This window comes from Balearica regulorum, chromosome 25 (assembly GCF_011004875.1).
Source record: "Balearica regulorum gibbericeps isolate bBalReg1 chromosome 25, bBalReg1.pri, whole genome shotgun sequence".
NCBI classification, from domain to species: domain Eukaryota; kingdom Metazoa; phylum Chordata; class Aves; order Gruiformes; family Gruidae; genus Balearica; species Balearica regulorum.
The window spans coordinates 4,502,548-4,520,497 of NC_046208.1; the positions used below are offsets into that span (position 1 = coordinate 4,502,548).

Here is a 17,950-nt window from a genome sequence, read left to right on the forward strand (position 1 = left end):
AACGGCCCCAGGGGGGAAAAGAAACAGGAAATAAAAAAAATCCAGAAAATACCAAAAGGAACAATTCGTGTTGGTAGGTTTAAACCCAGTATATATATATCTCAATATATACAGACATACAATTCTGCCACACATTGCGTTTGGTCCTTTATCCTTCCTTCTCCCCCCTCCCTGTCTCTGGCGTGTGTTTGAGGTAAGACACGCAGAATTTTATAAAATTCAAACCAGCAAAAAATAAACCAGAGGGGCGAGGGGGGTGGGCACGGGCGAGGCTGGGAGGGGACACGGTACCTGGGTGCAGATGGGACCCTGCAGAGGTGGCCGGGCCGGGTGGGGGTAAGAAAATTAATTAAATTTACCCCTGAGTATCAAACTGGGCATGTTTCCCGTGAAATCACCCACCGTGATTCCCGTTTCAGCAATGGCTGGGGAAGAGGCATCACCTGGAGCCACAGGACTTTCCAAACCTGTGCACGTGTTTAAAGAAAAAAAAAAAAACCTCCTTTATATTTATATATTTATTTTTATATATATAATATATATATATATAGTGCTCTTTGGAGCCAGGATGGCGGCTAAAGACCTATAGGAACATACGGCGCGGAGGGGAAGGCGCCAGGTTGTCCTTGCGGGGTCTGGGGGTGATGGCGTACGGGGATTTTGGCTGGGCCTGTGCGGACGTGGAGGCACATGGCTCGCCCTGGCCCTGGGAGGCATTTCGGGGATATCTGTACCTCTGGAAAAGCTTAAAAAAGAAAAAATAAATCACACCCCAAGCAGGAACCGCAGCGGGCGCTGGAGGGCTCGCCAATGGCGGGCGTGCTTCGTGCCTGCACCGCCCTGGGTTTTGCTGAACCGCATGCAAAAACCAGGGGCTGCAGAGCCGCTAAAAAAATACACGTGGAGAGCGCGAGGAAAAGGCGAGGGGAAAGGACCCAGGAAGAGCAGAGGAAGGGGGAGCAGCTACTGAAACACCCCCCCCCGAAACAGGGAGGGGGTCTGCACCCACACAGAGCTCACAGCCCCGTGGATGTGGGGAAGGACCCTCCAGCAGAACACCCCCAGCCGCGTGGGGGGGAGCCGGGGCCAGCAGCACCCACCGCCCGCGGTGCAGCCCTCCCACGCAAGCCCCCCAGCGCCTGCGGCACCAGCCGTGCCCGCGCACATCAGGCTGCAAAACCTCCCCCCCCTCGCCGTGGAAAGGACAAACTACACCAGTACAAGGCCAGGTCACTCCCAGTACAAGGCCAGGTCACTCCCAGTACAAGGCCGGGTCACTCCCCCCCAGGGGCACTGGGATGTCCCAGACACGCTGGAGCAGCACGAGGGGTGACACCGGGTGCTGGCACTGCCATAAAACGGCACAATTGCCTCCCGCTGGGGAGATGGGAACCAAAAACCCCAAAGCCTGGATGGAGGCAGGCGATTCCCCGCCGAGGGTGAACTGTGGCCGAGCAGCAGCGGAGGGGGGGGCTGGGGGTTGCACCCCAACACCCACCCCATCCGTCCCTCCCCGCTCCTTCGTACAAGTAAAGCAGCAATGCACGACGCCGGCCTCCCCCCCTCCAGCAACACCCGCCCGCGGCAGCTGTAAACTTGTTTAAAACAATAACTTAAAATCAAAAGACTGAAAAGAAAAAAAAAGAAAAGAAGGAAAAAAAAAAAAACCCCAAGAAAAGAAAGCAAGTGGGGAAAATACGCGGTGCCTCCGGCCTCGTTGGAGGTGGGGGGGGGACACACACGACTGGGCCGCACCCACGCTGCAAGAGATGGGGTTTGGTTCGTGTCCCCCACCCGGGCAGGGTCTTTGGTGTCCGGCAGAGCCTGGTGGGAGCCGGCGGGAGAGGCCGGGGGCGAGGGGCGGCAGGCGGCCTGGCAAACCTGCTCCCCACCATACTTCAGCAGCAGCGAGGGAGCGAGCGAGGCTGCGGCGCGGGGAGAAACACGGGTCGAGTGGAGACACCTAGCGAAGGCCGGCACGGCACGGCACGGCCAGCACCCACGCACCGCGTCAGCCAGCCACGCGCGGGGCCGGGGAGGGCAGGTTTTGCAGGATTTCCAGGGGTTTTAGGGAGGGGACAGGGTTCCCCTGCAGCACCAGCCAGGGGGGATGCTGGTGACCCCCGTTAATAGCCCCCACCGGGCTGTGCCTTCCCCCCCACCCCCGGGGCAGCCGCTGCTCCCCGAGGGTCTCGGCATCCCCCGGACGGTGCTGGGGTGACACAGGGTGTGGGGGGGCTTTGCTCAGCCTCACGGGTGGCTGCAGGGGGGAGTCAGGGCCGCCCCTGTCTCTGCAGCACCTGGGTACCGAGGACGCAACGGGCAGTGAAAAGGCTGCGCTGGGGTGAGCTCAGGTACGGGCTGGCCCCGGGGACACGCGTCACAGGGCCAAGAACCCCTTAAGGATGTCACAGAGGCGATGCACGGGGACAAACAAGAATCCCCCCCCCCACGACCCACAGCTGTGTGTTGCATTTTCAACCCAAAAAGCAGCTCCCAGGGTGCTGGCGCCGGGACCCCGGCACGGGGCTGGGGCGGTGACGCAGCCCCCACCGCCACCATCTCAGCCTGGGGTACCAGGGACAGGGGGCACGGAGCAGGCTCAGGGGCGCTTCAGGAGAGCGCAGAGCTGGGCTCAAAAACGAACGCAGCTCCACGTCCGTCACAGCAAGTCCCCCAAGCCCCCGCTGCGTGCCGGGACCGCCAGCGCCAGCCCGGCTGTGCTGGGGACGGTGCTGGTCCCCGAGGCCGGCACGGGGGAGGCTGCGGCTGCCGGCCAGGAGGAGCCCGGTGCTGGGTACCCACATCACCACCACAGAAAGAAAGAGCAGGGAGAAGAGGGGTGTTTGGTTGTGTTGTTCTCATTATTATTAATATTTCTTTTTTTTTTTTGGCATTAATACCATCTGTTCACCTGAACTACGGACCTTCTGTCTCCAGAAATCTTTTGGTATCTTCCCATCTGGATGCACATGCACACAAAAGGATAACGAAAAGAAAAGAAGAGAGCGGGAGCCCCGGCGCCAGCAGGCTCGGCTCGCCGGCCACAGCCAGGTTCGGCTGCCACAGGGTTTCACCGGGCTCGGCTTTGCTACCAGCGGCTCAGCACCGGGCTCTGCCTGCGCCAGCTCCTCTGCGAGCACCCTGGGGAGGCGGCTCGGCGGTGGTGGGTGCTGCCTCCCCGCGCCGTTGTCCATCCTCGGAGACCCTGCCCCGGCTTCGGAGGAGGAACGGGGCACGCGGGGGACCGGGGACCTTTCTCTGCAAGTCGAAGTCAGGCCACTGGCCGCCTCGCGTGGGCTGGGAGAGGCGGCACCCGCCGCAGCCGACGTCGAGAAGGAAGCGGGGAGCCACGTCCTCGCTGCCTGGCGCTGGTGGGCGGCTGGGAATGGTCGTCGCTGCTAGATGCCACCGATGGGGACTGGGGGGCTCAGGGTGGGCAGCCAACGCGGGGTGGGCTGTTCTGCTCACCGGGCGGGTTAGCAACCTGCCGGAGGTGACAAGGCGAAGGTGACACAGTCCCACCGACTCGTCCTTCCCCAGCCAGGAGACAATGATGCAAGCCTGACGTCCAGACCGTGGCAGAGGACTTGCCCCCGTTTCTGCTGTTTCTTCCCCCAAAGCTGGGTGGAAACAGCACGTGGGCAGGGTCCACGGTCCCTCCTAGTGCAAAACCCACTGGGGGAAGGAGAGATGACGGCGGGCTCCTGCCATCGCCTTCCCTCCCCGGGGCGGTCGCTGGTGGAGGCTCGAGCATCGCCGGGCGGCAGAGCACCGCAGGGGAAGAGGGGACGGAGGTGCCTTCCCCATGCCCGCTGCGCACAGGGAAGGAAGGAAGGAGGGACCATTTCGGACAGAAACAACCTACCATCCTCGTTCACCAGTCACTAACCAAGGGAGGAGGGGAGAAAAAGTCCAGCTCTCGGGTTTTTGCTTCTCGTGTTGCAGGATGTACCCCACGGCAGGGGTCGGTCAGTCACCGGGGCCGCGGCGTGGGGCAGTGGGGAGCGGGAGGGACACGCCGTCAGCAACAGGTTGTTGCACCAAGGAAACCCTTTTGCTTCGTGGAAGTGCCTTTAAGAAACAGGTTAATGCCGAAGGTCACCTTGGGGAGGTGGGAGCCATCGCTTGGTCTCTGGCCGGGAGGGTGGGAAGGGATTTCCCCTCGGTGGGGAGGAGGAAGGGGTCCTTAGGACAAGTCTTCCACCGGCAGCTCCTCCTCCAGGTCCCTGTCGTCGGGAATCGTCACATTCTGGTTGGTGGTGGCCATCAGCGAGACGGGTCTGCTGTCGTCCTCTGCCTCGGCTGGTTCCTCCTTCACGTGCACTGGATGGCTGCGGGGAGGGAAGCCTTCAGCCTCAGAGAGCGGGTCCCACCGGCCGCAACCCCACAAAGCTCTCGCTCCCAACGCCCTCTATCCCCACGCTGCCCCTCGCCAGGGGGAAGGCAGCCACGGAGGCAACAACAGGCAGCTCCCGGTGCCCGATGTGCCGCCGTCCCTTCGCTCCGAACCCTCCGGCGCCATGCCTCGCCCCCGGGCAGGCTGACCTGTACTGCTGCGGGGACAGGCGGGGGCTGTTGCTGCCGTTGCTGTTGACCTGCTCCACGGTGCTGCTGACGTCGTCGTGGCCCACGTGCAGCATGCCGCCGGCGGAGCTGGTGTTGATCATGGTGGGGCTGTTCAGCAGCGGGAAGCTGCTCTCCGCCAGCGCAGCCTGCAACAGAAAGCGGTGGCGGCTCGAGGCACGGGGGAAGCGAGACCAGGAGCCGCACGAGCAGGAAACACGGCTACGGTGGAAAACGGGAGGAGTGCCCCCTCATCCCTGCCAGGGCCGGGCCTGGGTCCTTACCTGGTAACTTGCATTAAGTGCTCCGTAACCGAGTCCTGAAATCATGTTTTTGACTAAGGTTGGACTCCTGCAGAAAGAGAGACAGCAGAACGATGCACGGCTGAGCGCTCCCAGCCCGGGGACGGGGGGGGGTGGCAGCGGAGGTGGGCACGAGCGCGGCTCTCGGGCTGCGTCCCGCGGGAGAGGAGGACCCACCCTGTCATCTTTGGTGGCCTTCGCTTTTGGTACTCGTGCTCGTCGACGGTCCAGACGGCTCCCTTGACGTTCTCCACGCGCACGAAGCACTTGTGCAGGCTCAGGTTGTGGCGGACAGCGTTCTGCGGGCAGAGCGGGCAGGAGAGCTCAGCGGCACGGCCCTCGCTTGCCTTGCCACCCGGACCCCTCCTCTTCCTCCCCATCCTCCTCCTCGCCCAGCCCCTGTGAGGTCCCCACGGCTCCGGGCTGCCCCTGTCTACAGCGGAACGCTTTGCAAAGCCACCCGGGGACGCTGCAAACACTTGCTCGCCCCATCAGCACCGAGAGGGTTTAGGAGCCGCGTCCCCCGAGCCGCGCGCGGGACACAACCTGGTTTCGTCAGCCCCGGCCAGACGCCGAGGAAGACGAGGACAGCGTGGGACAAGGGACAAGTCACACCAGCAAGGACCCTGGAGCAGAGCCACCCTCGGCACTGCAGCTTGCTCGGGGATGCTCGGCAAAGCCGGCTAATCTTTTCCTTTCTTTTTCTTTCCCCTACCCTCCCTTTTTGGTCCTTTCCCTCCCTTTCTTCTTTACATTGACCATCTTTACATTTCTAAATGTAAAATAAAGAGACACACACGTAGGCAGACAGCGCAGCCCCGAGAGATACCAGCTCCCTTTTCCCCTTCCAACTCCCTGCCATTTGCTACTGCCCCTATTTCATTACCAATTTTAATTTGCCTCTAATTAAATCCTGTGTATTTTTCCGACTCACTTGCTAATCCATGAGGGAGGCAGGAGGCTGGAGTGGAATCTCTCCGAGCTATAATTACAAAGGGCCTAATCACGCCGGGGCTCTGCCTTTGAATAAATTTCCTTGCATTAAGGTTCTCAGATTCTCTGCCTTGCAAATGAGAATGACCCCAATTTCAGGAAGTTGGCCTCGGAGGGTTTTTTTTTTATTTTTTTATTTTTTTTTATTTCGAGTCCTGATTCGTGATGAGAGACTAATTCGTTACGCTAAAACATTAACAGCAATTTAAAAGGTCGAACGGGGGCTGTATAAACAAAGGAGCCGGCCAACACAACAAGGCGAAAGGAGACACAAGGACTGAACCCCCCCGCGCTGGGAAGTGTTCGAGTTCCCAGAAACTCATCAAATCGCACTGTCCCCCCTTTTGCTTTTTAATTTAAGGACAAAACCAAACAAAGCTGGGCTCCTTCCCTCATCATCCACCCATCCATCCACACACCCACCCACCCTCCGGCGCTGCCCCGTGCCCACCGAGCAGCCCTGGCTGTGCCATCGTGCCCGGTGTCGCCGTGACGGCCCCGCCGAGAGCCGGGTTGTGCGGGGACGGGCAGCGGGGACGGGCAGCGGGGACGGGCAGGCTCCTGCTCCTCCTGCTGTTTGGCAGAGCTGGCCCGAAGGGGAAACTTGGCAAGCGGCTGCCCTGGCTCCCAGGAGCCGGTTCCTGGGGAAGGAGATTTGGGCCCAGTCCGTGCTGTCTGATGTGATTTTTCGGGGGGGACTGGGAACCCCTGTCCCACTCCTTGAGTGGTGCTCAGTGTGGTGCAGAGCCGGGTTCCCAGGCGCCAGCACGGTGCCATCGCCACTCTCTCCCGAAGGGATACGCTCCGTTTGGGACATGCCCTGCCCCGGGGGCCGAGGCATCCCTCATCCTCAGACCCGGCATCGCCCGGACAGGAGAGCACAGCCGCGCTCAGCACCGCGCACACAGGTGTCCTGGGGAGCTGGAAATCCAAAGGGGACCCCAGACACCACTGTGCTCCCTGGCCAGCAACGGGGCAGGATGAGCCCCCAGCTCCTGCTCTGTCCTTGCACCGCCTCTGCAAACCCCCCGCTCCCTGCCCGCGCCCGGGGGTCCGCAGTCTGGCGGGGGCCGGGTCCTGCCGCTGCCCTTGAACCCCTCTGTCCGCTGGCGAGCAAACACAGGACTTCCTCCCCGCGCCGGGGCCGGATCCTGCCCCATGCTCCCCTTCCTCCTTCCTGTGCACGCAGGGGACTCCTCCTCTAAACAAAGCCCTGATTAAAGGCAAGAAGCGTGGCAAAGCCGAAACCCTTCCCGCACACGGAGACGCGGCCCCAGCCCGGCAGCACCCACGTCCCCCCTCTTCCCCCTGTGACACCCCCCTGCTTCCAGGCTCCGGCGGGTACGTGTGTGCAAAGATAAAATAAATCCTGGCACCGGGCAGGATGCGACTCGGCATCACCAGAGCCTGGGATGCCCCGTCACCGGTGCTGGGTGTGGGGCAGGGTGCTGGCAGGGTGCTAGCCCCAGGACATGGAGGAGGTGCCAGGCAAGACCCCCGACGCGGGAATTCTCCCGCCCGGCGCAGGGGGGTCCCTGCCGCATCCTAACGTGGCTTTTGTATTTCGACAGAGTATTTGCTCAGTGCCAGACCTGGCTGCTCTGTTTGCTTCTCATCTTTGTCTTTTCTAATGATGTTTGCTTTACGGCCCCGGCCCCGCTCCCCGTGCTGTGCCGGGGGGCTCCCCGTGGGCCCCCACGCTGCACCGCGGCTCTGCCCCACCGTGGGGACGGGGCACCCACCTTGGCCCCCGGCACCCCTGCCCCATCCCGGGGGGCAGCTGAGGCAGGAGACGAGGGAGAAGCCGCAGCAGAAACGGCGGTTTTCTGAGGAGCGGAAATGCATTATTTTTTCCTGCATATCCCCCTCCTTCAAAAGAAGCCTGGCCTTGGACGCTGAAAGTTGTAAAGGGAACCATCCCTCCCAGCTCTTTTTAATTCTCTGCCATCCCCTTTCGTGGTGGAACAGGAAAAAATAAAGAGCAGCAAAAAGGGAACCAGAAAGCTGGGGGATGCCCCGCTCCAAGAGATCGGCTCTGCCCTTGGGTAACACGGGATCTCGGGGAGTCGCAATGAAAAAAACCCAAACCCACTTATTCCTTTCAGGTAGTAAAAGGGCAGGAAAAAGGCATTCTCCCCTGCCGTTATCTCATTCCACAGATGGGGAAGCTGAGGCACGGAGCAGGTCACAGCCCCCGCTCTGCCCCGGACGGCGAGACACCGTGCTGGGAGCAGCGACGGCCGCGCCGGGCTCTCCGCCCCAACGCCCCCGTCACTTCCCAAAGTGCCCCCACTTCTCCCCAAACCCGGTGGGTGTCCCCACGGGCCTGGCTGGGGCAGCGGTGGCGGCCGGCGATGCTCCTGGCGATGCTCCCCACGCCGCGCAGCGCCGGCTTGCAGTGCTGCATGCGTGCCGTGAGGGGGACTCCAGACTGACGCAGGGCCACGGCCAGCACCACCACCGGCCCGGGAACCTCTGCCCGCTCCTGTCCTGCTCCTTCCCAGCGCCCTCCTCCCCGCTCGGCACACAGGGATGTTCGGGACGGGCCGTGCCAAAGCCAGGGGCCACCCGTAGCACCCAAACATCCATAATTCACCCCAAGTTTGCTGCAGAGACGCAAACCCCTGCTGCGGTCAGCTCTGATCTGCAGCAGCAATGCACGGGGGCTCCAGAATAACCGAGTCCTCCTTCACCCTTTCACAATGCACCATATCTCCATTGCACCTCACTTTTCTTTTTTTTTTTTTTTTTAAGTGTTAGTCTCCCTCTACCGCTTTGCTGCTTGTTGCCCTGAGCAGAAGGAAGCGGTCTCAGTAGATACATCCAGCAGGAAACAATAAATAAATCCATCCTAGCTGGGGAAATAACTGCTCCTTCTCAGAACCGCACTGCTCCCGAGACGCGTTTCCTCAGTTCTCTCAGATTTAGTGATTTCTATATAACCGAGGGGAGAGCAGCCCCAGCACCTGTGTGCTGCCCCAAAATTCACACCCCTCAGCCCAGGCCAGTGACAAACGGCTCCTCGGTGCTAAAATCTTTCAATACCTGCCCGTACAGCACCGTGCACGGGGTGGGGGGAACCGACGGGCACAGGCACCCGCTTGGGGTCTGGCAGCAGAGCCACTGGTCCCCCCCAGCCACCAGCCAGCCCTCCATCCCCACGGACCAGCACCCGCATCCCTGGCCACCGCCGAGACCCGGCCGCCACGTCTCGCAGCCCGGCTGCGGCACCTCCGCTCGCAGCGTGCCACCCGCCCCCGGGTTATCGTTAACCTTATTTGCGATTTCGAGTGTCTCGCTCCTTCCTCTACCCTTCTCCCGGTGCCACGGCGGGCAGCTCCGCGAAAAGCCCGGGTTCCTACAGCGCGGCCCTTTGCCGTATCCTACTGCAGGGGTGATGCGTGCCCACAGACCAGAGGTGCATTTTGGGGAGGAAAATGTGCGATTTATCCACAAAATCATTTCCTGCACCATCTCAGAGCTGTGCAATGAACTGGTCCTTTACCACAAGTGCCCATATAAGCTGAAGCATCTCCCGCAGCGGGCAGCCCCGGGTGGGATGGGGCGAGCCCCGGGTGGGATGGGGTGAGCCCTGGGTGGGATGGGGCGAGCCCCAGGGCGCTGAGCAGGGCTGCTCTCACCTTCCAGGTGGCCGTGTTCCTCCGGAAGTAGGCAAACATCCGCGTGAACCAGTTATAGATTTCGTTCAACGTTAGCTGCCTGTCGGGGGTCTCCAGGATGGCCTGGGAAACCAGAGAGGGGACAAGAGCATCACCCATGACGCCCCGGCGCGCTGACTGGGCTTGACCCCGGTCCCGTGGCGAGGCACAAGGGGCAGAAACTGGGGGTTCAGCAGGCGCGGGGCTCCCCCAGGACCCATAAAGCGGGGGAGAACGCAGCTTTGCCCAAGGTGCACTGTGGGCAGGTCTCGGGGTGCAGAGCTGAACCCCACGGCACGGGGAGCCACTCACCTGCCGGATGAGCGAGGCGTACGTGAAGGGCGGCCGGACATCCGCGTTTTTGTAAAACTCGTGATTCTGTGCAAGTTCTGGAGGGAGAAACAAGAAATGGCGGGGGGTGAAGGGAAATGCTTTGGGACCCGGCAGCCACGTGACGGAGGGTGCTGAGCCCCATCCCACAGCTCACCTGAAGATATCGGGGTGCAGAACTTCTCCGAGTTTCTCCTGCGGATGGGCCCCACGTTGTGTAAAGTGGAAGAGCTGATGACGGAGGGGCCCTGCCGCAGGGGGGTGATGGGCGCCGTGGCGGAGGTGGGGGGATGAGGTAAGCCGTCGGGGAACGTGTCGGAAGTGCTCTTGGAGAGGGTGGCACTGGAGACCAGGTTCAGCTGCACGGACAGGCGGGAGGGAGGGCGGGCGGTTGGGGGCGCGGGGAATCCGGCAGGGGCTGGCAGAGCCCCCGGCACACCGGCAGCTCGGCAAGGCTGAGCCGGCTCATGCCGCAAAGCGGGAAGCCAAGGGCTGGCAGGGGGAACGCGCTGGGCTTGGCGGGGATGGGATGCAACCGCGGGATGGGATGCAACTGCAGGAAAGGATGCGACCGCAGGACGGGATGCAGCCACGGGAGGGGACACAACCACAGGAGGGGATGCAACCGTGGGACGAGACGCATCCGCTACATGTCCGAGCTGGTGGACACAGGCTGCGTTTCCCTCCTGCCTGATGCCTCACACCAGCACAAGGGACCAGGCTACGTGCACCAAAGCGTGGTCAGAGCAGACCACGTCGAGCTGGGCCGCGCAGGGCCGTGGTGACCATGAGCAGGGCAGGGAGGGGACGGCAGCCAGCGGCGAGGGGAAACGGGGGGAGAGGGGGTGGCTGCAGGAGAGGACACACGCTTACAGGCTGGCTGAAAGGCTTTGGCTCTGAAGGTCTCATGTGAAGATGGGCCATCATTGCTTGGAGACGCTCGCTCTCCTTTGCCAGCTGCAAGAAGCAGAAGAGATGGTCGGGCAGTGCCGGCAGTCACCGCGGAGGTGCCCACGGCCTGGAGGAGCTGCCCCGAGCCCTGCCTGCCAGCAGGCAGCATCCGCCTGTGTCCCCACAGCAGCCACCTCCTGCCTGACACCGAGCCCTCCCGAGAGCCCCAGTGGGACCATGGCTCTGCGGGGGGCTGTGGCACCCAGCACGGGGGGACAGGGGCTGCTGCTGCTCCGGCTCTACATGTGCTGCCAGATGAAAAATCTGCGATGAAACGGAGTCATTTCACGTGTCCTGGCCACCCACCGCAGCCCTCGCTCTCCTTCCCAGGCGCTCCGGTCCCCACGCCCCGGTGCCAGCCGTCCCCTTCGCCCTCCTCCGGCCTCTGCTGCCTCCTGCTCACCAGCAGCTCCCTGTCCATCCACCCATCCCTCTGTCCGTCCATCCATCCACCTGGACACGCAACATCGCTTTAATTGTGCACGCCTGCCTGTTTACTCCCTGGAGTGCGGAGAAGGGTGAAATATTCACTGTGGCACCAGGAGAGATTTTGAGCCCGGCGGAAGCGATGGGATCTGACACCCGCTCTCTTCCCGTCACCTTCCCTTTCCACCGCGACCCCTCAAGCTCGGGGCTTGGCCACATCCCCTCGTGCCGTGGGCTCCCCGCCAGCCAAGCCCCCTCCCCGGGCGGGCGCCAGAGCTGGGAGTCGGGCGAGGAAGGAGTTAAAGGCGGGAGCCGGAGCAGAGTTTGCTGCAAGTTTGGAGCAGCTCGGATGCTTTCGCGCTGTCGTGGTGCTCATTAGAGCTGACAGGTCTCCCCTCGTGATGCAGACGCTCTCCGCTGGCACAGCGGGAGCTCTGCGCTGAAAACTTTATAATTGGTAGCTCCGGTGGCAGGTTCTCCTCTCTGCACACGCAGCTTTCTGCTCGCCCTTCAGCTTTCCCCCCCCCTTCCTTTCCCTCCCCTCTTTAAGCCCCAGTAATTGCTTTCAACCTCTCGTTTTAGCGAGGGCTGGGGAGCAGGATGCGATCGCACGGCTTCACCAGGCGGCTTTGCAGCCTCCCCACCCGGGAAGGTTTTGCTGCGTCCCCCCCACTCCGCAGCCCCTGTTATTGTAACGCCGGGCGGAGAGTCCCGAGGCTGCTGCACATCCTGGCCCGCTGCCCCCCAGGGCCGGCATCCCCCGTGATGATACCCGTCACTGCGCACTGCGATGGGCACAAACCGCTTCGAGCTCCTGCCAGCCCCTGGCGAACAGCCGGGCACCGTTGTGCTGTTGGGGTCTCGGTGAGTGACCCTCTGACAGACACCCCTGCCCCCTTGATGGCTTTCAAGTCCCAAGACGAAACCCCTCCGTTTCCTCCCATTTTTCTCCCCTCCTTCTCTATTAACCAAATTACACACAGCACATTGGGGAGTTGGAGACGCTGGGAAGGGCACTATTTAAAGAACTGATTTTTCCAAAAAATAGCACCCCGAAGACCACGCTCAGCCACCAAAATAAGTGGCCTGATTTCCAAACAGCTCAGCAACCCCACAGCTCTCGCCACGGCATACGGCTGGGCACGAGGGCTGGGGCACAGCTCATGTCCCGCCGGTGGGCACGCACCCCCCCAGGCAGCATGCATGCCCCTTCCAGGTCTGTGGCATCTCCTCGTACCCAACAGGGACACTTGGGGCAGGAGGGACAGCTTGTCCCTTCCTCCAGCCCCATTGCATTCGAGCAGGGATACTGGTATTGGAGGGGGAACCAGTTTAAGGGTCCCCCAGGTCTCGATCTCCGCCAGGATGTGATCCAGGGCCACCACTCCTATTTGGGAAAGACGCTTAAAATGAGCCCCCAGGGCGGCTGGTGATCTCACTACGGTGGTCCCCAACCTCGTTACTCCCCTCCCGCAGAGAGCAGCCAAGACACGGCACGCAGAGCTGGGAAGGAGACGGCTCTTTAAACCCCTGTCCTTCGAGGCCGGGGCGGCACCCACCTGTATTTCCAGCTGCTGTACCACTTGCATCTGGACTCGACACTGGGCCGTGCTTCGGTCATCAAGTGCATGTTCTGTATTGAGGTGTCTGGGGAGGAGAACACGGGGGTTTGTGCCTGGACGTGCCCACAGCGCGGTCCCTCTGCCGGGGCCACACCTGGGATCAGCCCTGACCTGCAAACCGCCTGTACCGCAAGCAACGCCCAGGGACGCCCGGGGATGTTCCGGCACTGCTGCCCAAAGCGTGACGAGCAGAAGGGAAACTGAGGCGCGAAGGCGGCCAAGCAAACTGGGCCGTGGCTCTTCCAGAACCCAGGCTGGAGTGCAGCCGTGGACCACCAGCCCTGCCCGGGGCAGCCCTGCCGCATTTAGGAGCAGCCACTGCTGATGGAAAGTCCTTGAGAAGGCTGCTGGCAGGAGGCGCCCGGGAGGACCTGAGGAGCAGGTTTCCAGGACAAAGGCGGCATTATGGAGATTTACTTACACCCTCTAAGGAAAGCCCCGAAGGCAGAAGCTGACATTTCCGGGGTGCTCCTCATCCTACCGCTTTCATGCCTTATGTTTATAAGGCACTTTATGTTTATAAAGCACAAGGGCCTTTGGTCACAGAACCATAGAATGGTTTGGGTTGGAAGGGACCTTAAACATCATCTAGTTCCAACCCCACTGCTGCGGGCAGGGACACCCTCCACTAGCCCAGGTTGCCCAAAGCCCCATCCAACCTGGCCTTGAACACTGCCAGGGAGCCAGGGGCAGCCACAACCTCTCTGGGCAACCTCTGCCAGGGCCTCAGCACTCTAACAGTAAAGAATTTCCTTCTAACGTCTAATCTAAATCGACCCTCCTTCAGCTTAAACCCATGGTCCTCGCTGCCCTCCCTCCTTCTCGGGGAGGGGAAGCGCTCCTGGCTGAGGCAGGCAGCTGCGGAGCCAGGGATACCCCGGCATCGCCTTGAGGGGGGGGTCCTTGCCCCCAGGACCCAGCAAAGCGGCAGCCTGGGGATGCACCCAGCCCCGAAGGCATCGCGTGGCCAGGTCGTGTCCTTGCTGGGGTGGGTGCAAACCTGGGGGGTCCTCACTGGAGGAGTGAGACAGGTCAGAGGGGGGATGCTGGGCGGCAGGGGAAACCATGCCGGGGCCACCCCGGGAACACCCCAAAAGGTGGCATCTGATGCTGGGAAACACGCGGGTGTCCCAGGGCCACAGGCCAGCGGGACCAAGGACCAAGACTGAGCTATTTTTGCTGAGACATCCCAGGAGAAGGTGCCTCAGGAGTATCTACCCTCAGTCCAGATGCAGAAGATGGCGAGAGTCTCACCCAACCGTTTGCAAGAGACTTCCAGCCCCAACTTGCACAAACAAGTTAGGTAACTGGGACCAGCTGCCAAGCCCGTCTGTGAGCAAACCCCGCCGGTGTCTCAGCCCCTCTCCCAGGGCTGCGGCTGGACCAAGCTGCCCGCTCCTCTCCCCGCACGGCAGACCGAGGGCACGGCCGTTTCTCCAGGAAAAAGCTATCGAGAGCGTAGGCTGTGCTGAGTGGGAACGGAGACGTCTCCCACCAACCCTCACAGGCTTTTATAAACCCCCGCTCAAAGGATGCGCTGCCCCTTCGCACCCCAGTGCTGCTCTGTGGAGGTGATGCTCAGCGCGGGCGTGAAGCCAGCGCCCGGACTCCAAGCAAGGTCCACGCTGCAGCTGGGCTCGGCCGTTGGGAGCTGGGAGTTTGCCGTCTGTCTGTCCCACACCCCAACGCCCGCTCGCGTTGGACAGAGGGGACAGAAACACTTCACTAGTGCAAGCGTTACGCGTGCCCAGGGGGGCAGGGAGGTGGGGTGCAGGGACCCTCCAGCCCCCGGCGGCACAGCAAGGCTCTCCCGGCACCGCGACCCAGCCCCGGCCGTCCCCTGCCAACCCCGGCTCCACCTTCCAAACTGGAGCTTGCTCATCTGCCCCGTGCCATGTAAACATGCCCGGAGAGGTGGGAAGAGCTGCCTTATCTAGGTTCACCCGTGAGTCAGAGGAAGAAGGATGCAGGAGCCTGACTCATTCACTCAAATGCCACCAGGCAACACTTCCCCAGCCTCCCCAGGCTGCCTTCGCACCTCCTCCTCCTCCTCCTCCGCCTCTGCAAGGCCTCTGCCCAGCTCCTGCCCTGGGAAGGAGACCGGCGCGGTCCGAGGGATGCTCCCACCCGAGCGGCCCCGAGCGCGCGGCAGCGGACAGGATCGGTTTGTAAAAACCCAAAGTCTCGCTGATGGAGACCGAAGTGTGCGCTGGTGCGTCTCGGCCGAGCAGACAGCCGGAGAGGCGGGGGGGAAGGAGCAAGCAAGCCCGTCAGTTCCTTCTGATGTCTTTGCTAAAAATCCCGGCTACAAAGAGATCTAATTGCAAATGAACTAATTAAGTAAACCTCTGACGAAGCGTGAAAACAATTTGTTTGACCCTGACGCTAGCAGAGGGCTCTTCGACAGCGGAGTTAATCAGTCAGCGCCGGAGCCCACAAGCGGTGTCAGCGGGCTGCCGCGCCGCCATCTGCTTCCTCCCCCCCTCTCACCCCCCAGGATGGGAGCTGCAAACTCCCCTCGCCTGCTGCCTGCTCCACTGGGTCTCTTCTCCTCTAGCAGCAATCTCTGGTGTTTTCTCCTTTTGCATGGGGACCCCCCAGCTCTTGGCAGAGAGACTTTGGGGTGTCTGGACCCCATTTCCAGGGTGTCCCCCTCCGCCAGCGCCATGCTGTCCCAGCCCGAGAACACAGGCTCTCCCCTCCTCCAGGAAAACCTCCCCCAAAAAAGGGAGCACTTACTTGACAAACTGTCCCAAGTCCTCACAGAGGGTTTCGCAGCCGGGCCACTTGCACTCTCCGTGGCCGTAGAGCGGGTGGGAGCTGGGGGTCTCTTCGTGGGAAGAGCTGCAGAAGACGGAAAGGGACCGTCAGATGGGGCAGCCGTGATGCTCCGGTGTTCCCGTGCACGGGGTCAGCCCTCGGGGACCCACGGGAGACTCCGTAGCGATGGCTCCCTGCCCTCCACGGGCACAGCAAAACAGCGATAGGACTCGTTTATGGGGTGGGCAGAAACCCTCCAGCCCTCCCAACCCTGTTGCCAGCCCCCCACGTGACAGATCCTGACCCCTTCCACCTCTCCGGGGGTATAAAACCAAAGTGCCAGGGTCCGACCCGGCTCTACCTGTCCCTTCTCGGCGTGTGCATGGTGCTCTGTCCATTGGGCAGAGGGTGATGGGAAATGGGAGGCGAGACCTTGGCGGCCGAAAACGAGGTAGAGTTGGAGGTGTTGGTGGTGAGGTCGAGACCTTCTTGCTTAATGCTGTCCTCAACGGGCTGGGCGGCTGTGACCTCCTTCCAGAGCTGCTGGAGGTCCGAGGGGCACACAGCTACGGCACGGGGAGAAAGCGCCGGCCGTCAGCGGGGAGACGGCGCAGCACCCACCGACACCCATGCACCAGGTTTGCTTGGGACCCCACGGGTTCCCTCCCTGCCTGGTGCAGCTTGGCTCCCCGAAGCTCAGGCGGCCCAGCATGGACCGTGCACTGGGAAATCATCACCCGAAACTGGGCACAGCCCTCCGTGCCGGCAGCCAGGGTGGACAGCCTGCACGGCCCCATCGGGAAGCCCAAAACAAGCCGCCCGCAGCACCCGCGGAGCCCCACAGAGCTGCCCCTGGAGAGGAGGTGGCCCCGGCTCCCCGCACCCTGGCACCCCCCTGCAAGAGGAAGCTGGGGGCCCAATCCTGCACACAACCCAGCTCAAACTCTCCCAATCTGCTCCGGCCATTAATGCAATCAGGCCCCAAACGTTAGAGGGGTGCATTAGGAAAAGCAACGCCCCAGCTCCGTCCCCAGCCCTCCCTCACCCAGAGCGGGGAGAAGCTGCAGCCACAGCCCCCCCCCAACGCACCCCCCGCCCCGGGCAGGGGTCCTTACCTTGGGGCAGGGTCTGCAGGGGCACGGTGCCCTGCCCCGGCGGGAGGCTCACCAGCCCCTGGCGCTGCAGGTTTAACAGGTGCTGCTGCTGGAGCTGCTGCATCTGCAGGAGCTGCTGCTGGAAGGCCAGCTGCTTGTTCCCTAACGGCTGCCGGGAGACAAAAGGGAGAAATCAAAGCGCGTTACTTCCAGCCTTGCAGCAGAAGCCTCGCAGGGAAGGCAGGGGCCCGGCGGCTGCAGCGAGGGATGCCCGCGGCGGCGATACCGCGGCCGTGCGTGCCTCCATCCTGCTGCCGGGCCGCTGTGCCCGCTCAGCTTGCGGCTGAGCCGGACGGAGGCTTTGATCTGTCAGAAGAGGAGGGGAAGAAAAGGAAAGGGGAAGGGAAAAATAAAGCACTGAAAGGAGAGGGAGCGAGCAGAGCTGGGGGCTTGCTTGGAGCAGAGACCCAGCTCTGCCTGCGAGATGGGCGAACCCCCAAAGCCGAGCCGTGGGGTCCCACGCAGGGAGGCTCAGCCACAGGGCGAGCTCCCGTGGGCACCGAGCATCACTGAAAGAACAGGAGATCTCAGTACCCAAAAGGCATTCTAAGACTGCCCACATGCACAACATGTTCCTTTAAGCAGAACAATGGTCCTCGTTTGCCAAAAATGACCATTGCAAGCCCCTTCCTGGTGGGGGGCAGAAAACAACTGCCCGCAGGGGAGCAGGTCCCCAGCACTCCCAGCCCCTGGGCACCAGCACCAGTGCCCCCCGCCCGGCCACGAGCATCCCCCAGGTAGGCGACTCTCCCACCCGTCCTCAGGAGCCGGCCACGCTCTGACCGGCATAGCTGGCCCTAAACTAGTTAGGCAGGACGGGTCCCTGGGGAGGCACCAAGAAATCCATGAAAATTAACTGAAGGGGAGAGAATTCAATTAGGGATGGGGACAGGCAGCTGCTAATCTGAGCCGGCCATGAGAGGGGAGCTGCCCCCGGCCTGCCTGGCCTCATTAGCGGGGCAGGCGTCTCCGTAACCCCTTGAACCCCTCTGTTTGCACAGACGTTGTTTGCAGGTTGCTGGGCTGGCAGGCAGCGTGAGCCGGTTGTGCCGCACCGACCAGCTAAGCCCACGCTAAGGTGCTTCCCCTGATTTCGTTGCACTCGCGAGCGGGGGGCATTTTGTAGCCCCATTGCTTGACCCAAGAAGAAATATTTTTGTGTCCATGTTCTTACTGATGAGCACAAG

The 17,950-nt window shown here is 62.1% G+C and overlaps 1 protein-coding gene across 5 annotated transcripts in view; it reads right to left on the reverse strand.

Annotated features, from left to right (window-relative positions):
• Positions 1–2,845: 2,845 nt before the first annotated feature.
• The window catches only part of FOXP4 (forkhead box P4), a 62,318-nt gene continuing 47,213 nt past the window's right edge, over positions 2,846–17,950 (reverse strand). For all 5 annotated transcript variants that reach the window (XM_075776248.1, XM_075776245.1, XM_075776247.1 and 2 more), the window contains 12 exons: positions 16,725–16,872; positions 15,971–16,175; positions 15,589–15,693; positions 12,787–12,874; positions 10,724–10,807; positions 10,008–10,209; positions 9,833–9,909; positions 9,503–9,604; positions 5,046–5,167; positions 4,851–4,917; positions 4,549–4,715; positions 2,846–4,334 (listed from right to left, as the gene is read on the reverse strand). In XM_075776248.1, the coding sequence (XP_075632363.1) occupies positions 4,190–4,334; positions 4,549–4,715; positions 4,851–4,917; positions 5,046–5,167; positions 9,503–9,604; positions 9,833–9,909; positions 10,008–10,209; positions 10,724–10,807; positions 12,787–12,874; positions 15,589–15,693; positions 15,971–16,175; positions 16,725–16,872 (1,512 nt within the window). In that variant the 3' untranslated portion in view covers positions 2,846–4,189. The remainder of the gene's footprint in view (positions 4,335–4,548; positions 4,716–4,850; positions 4,918–5,045; positions 5,168–9,502; positions 9,605–9,832; positions 9,910–10,007; positions 10,210–10,723; positions 10,808–12,786; positions 12,875–15,588; positions 15,694–15,970; positions 16,176–16,724; positions 16,873–17,950) is intronic.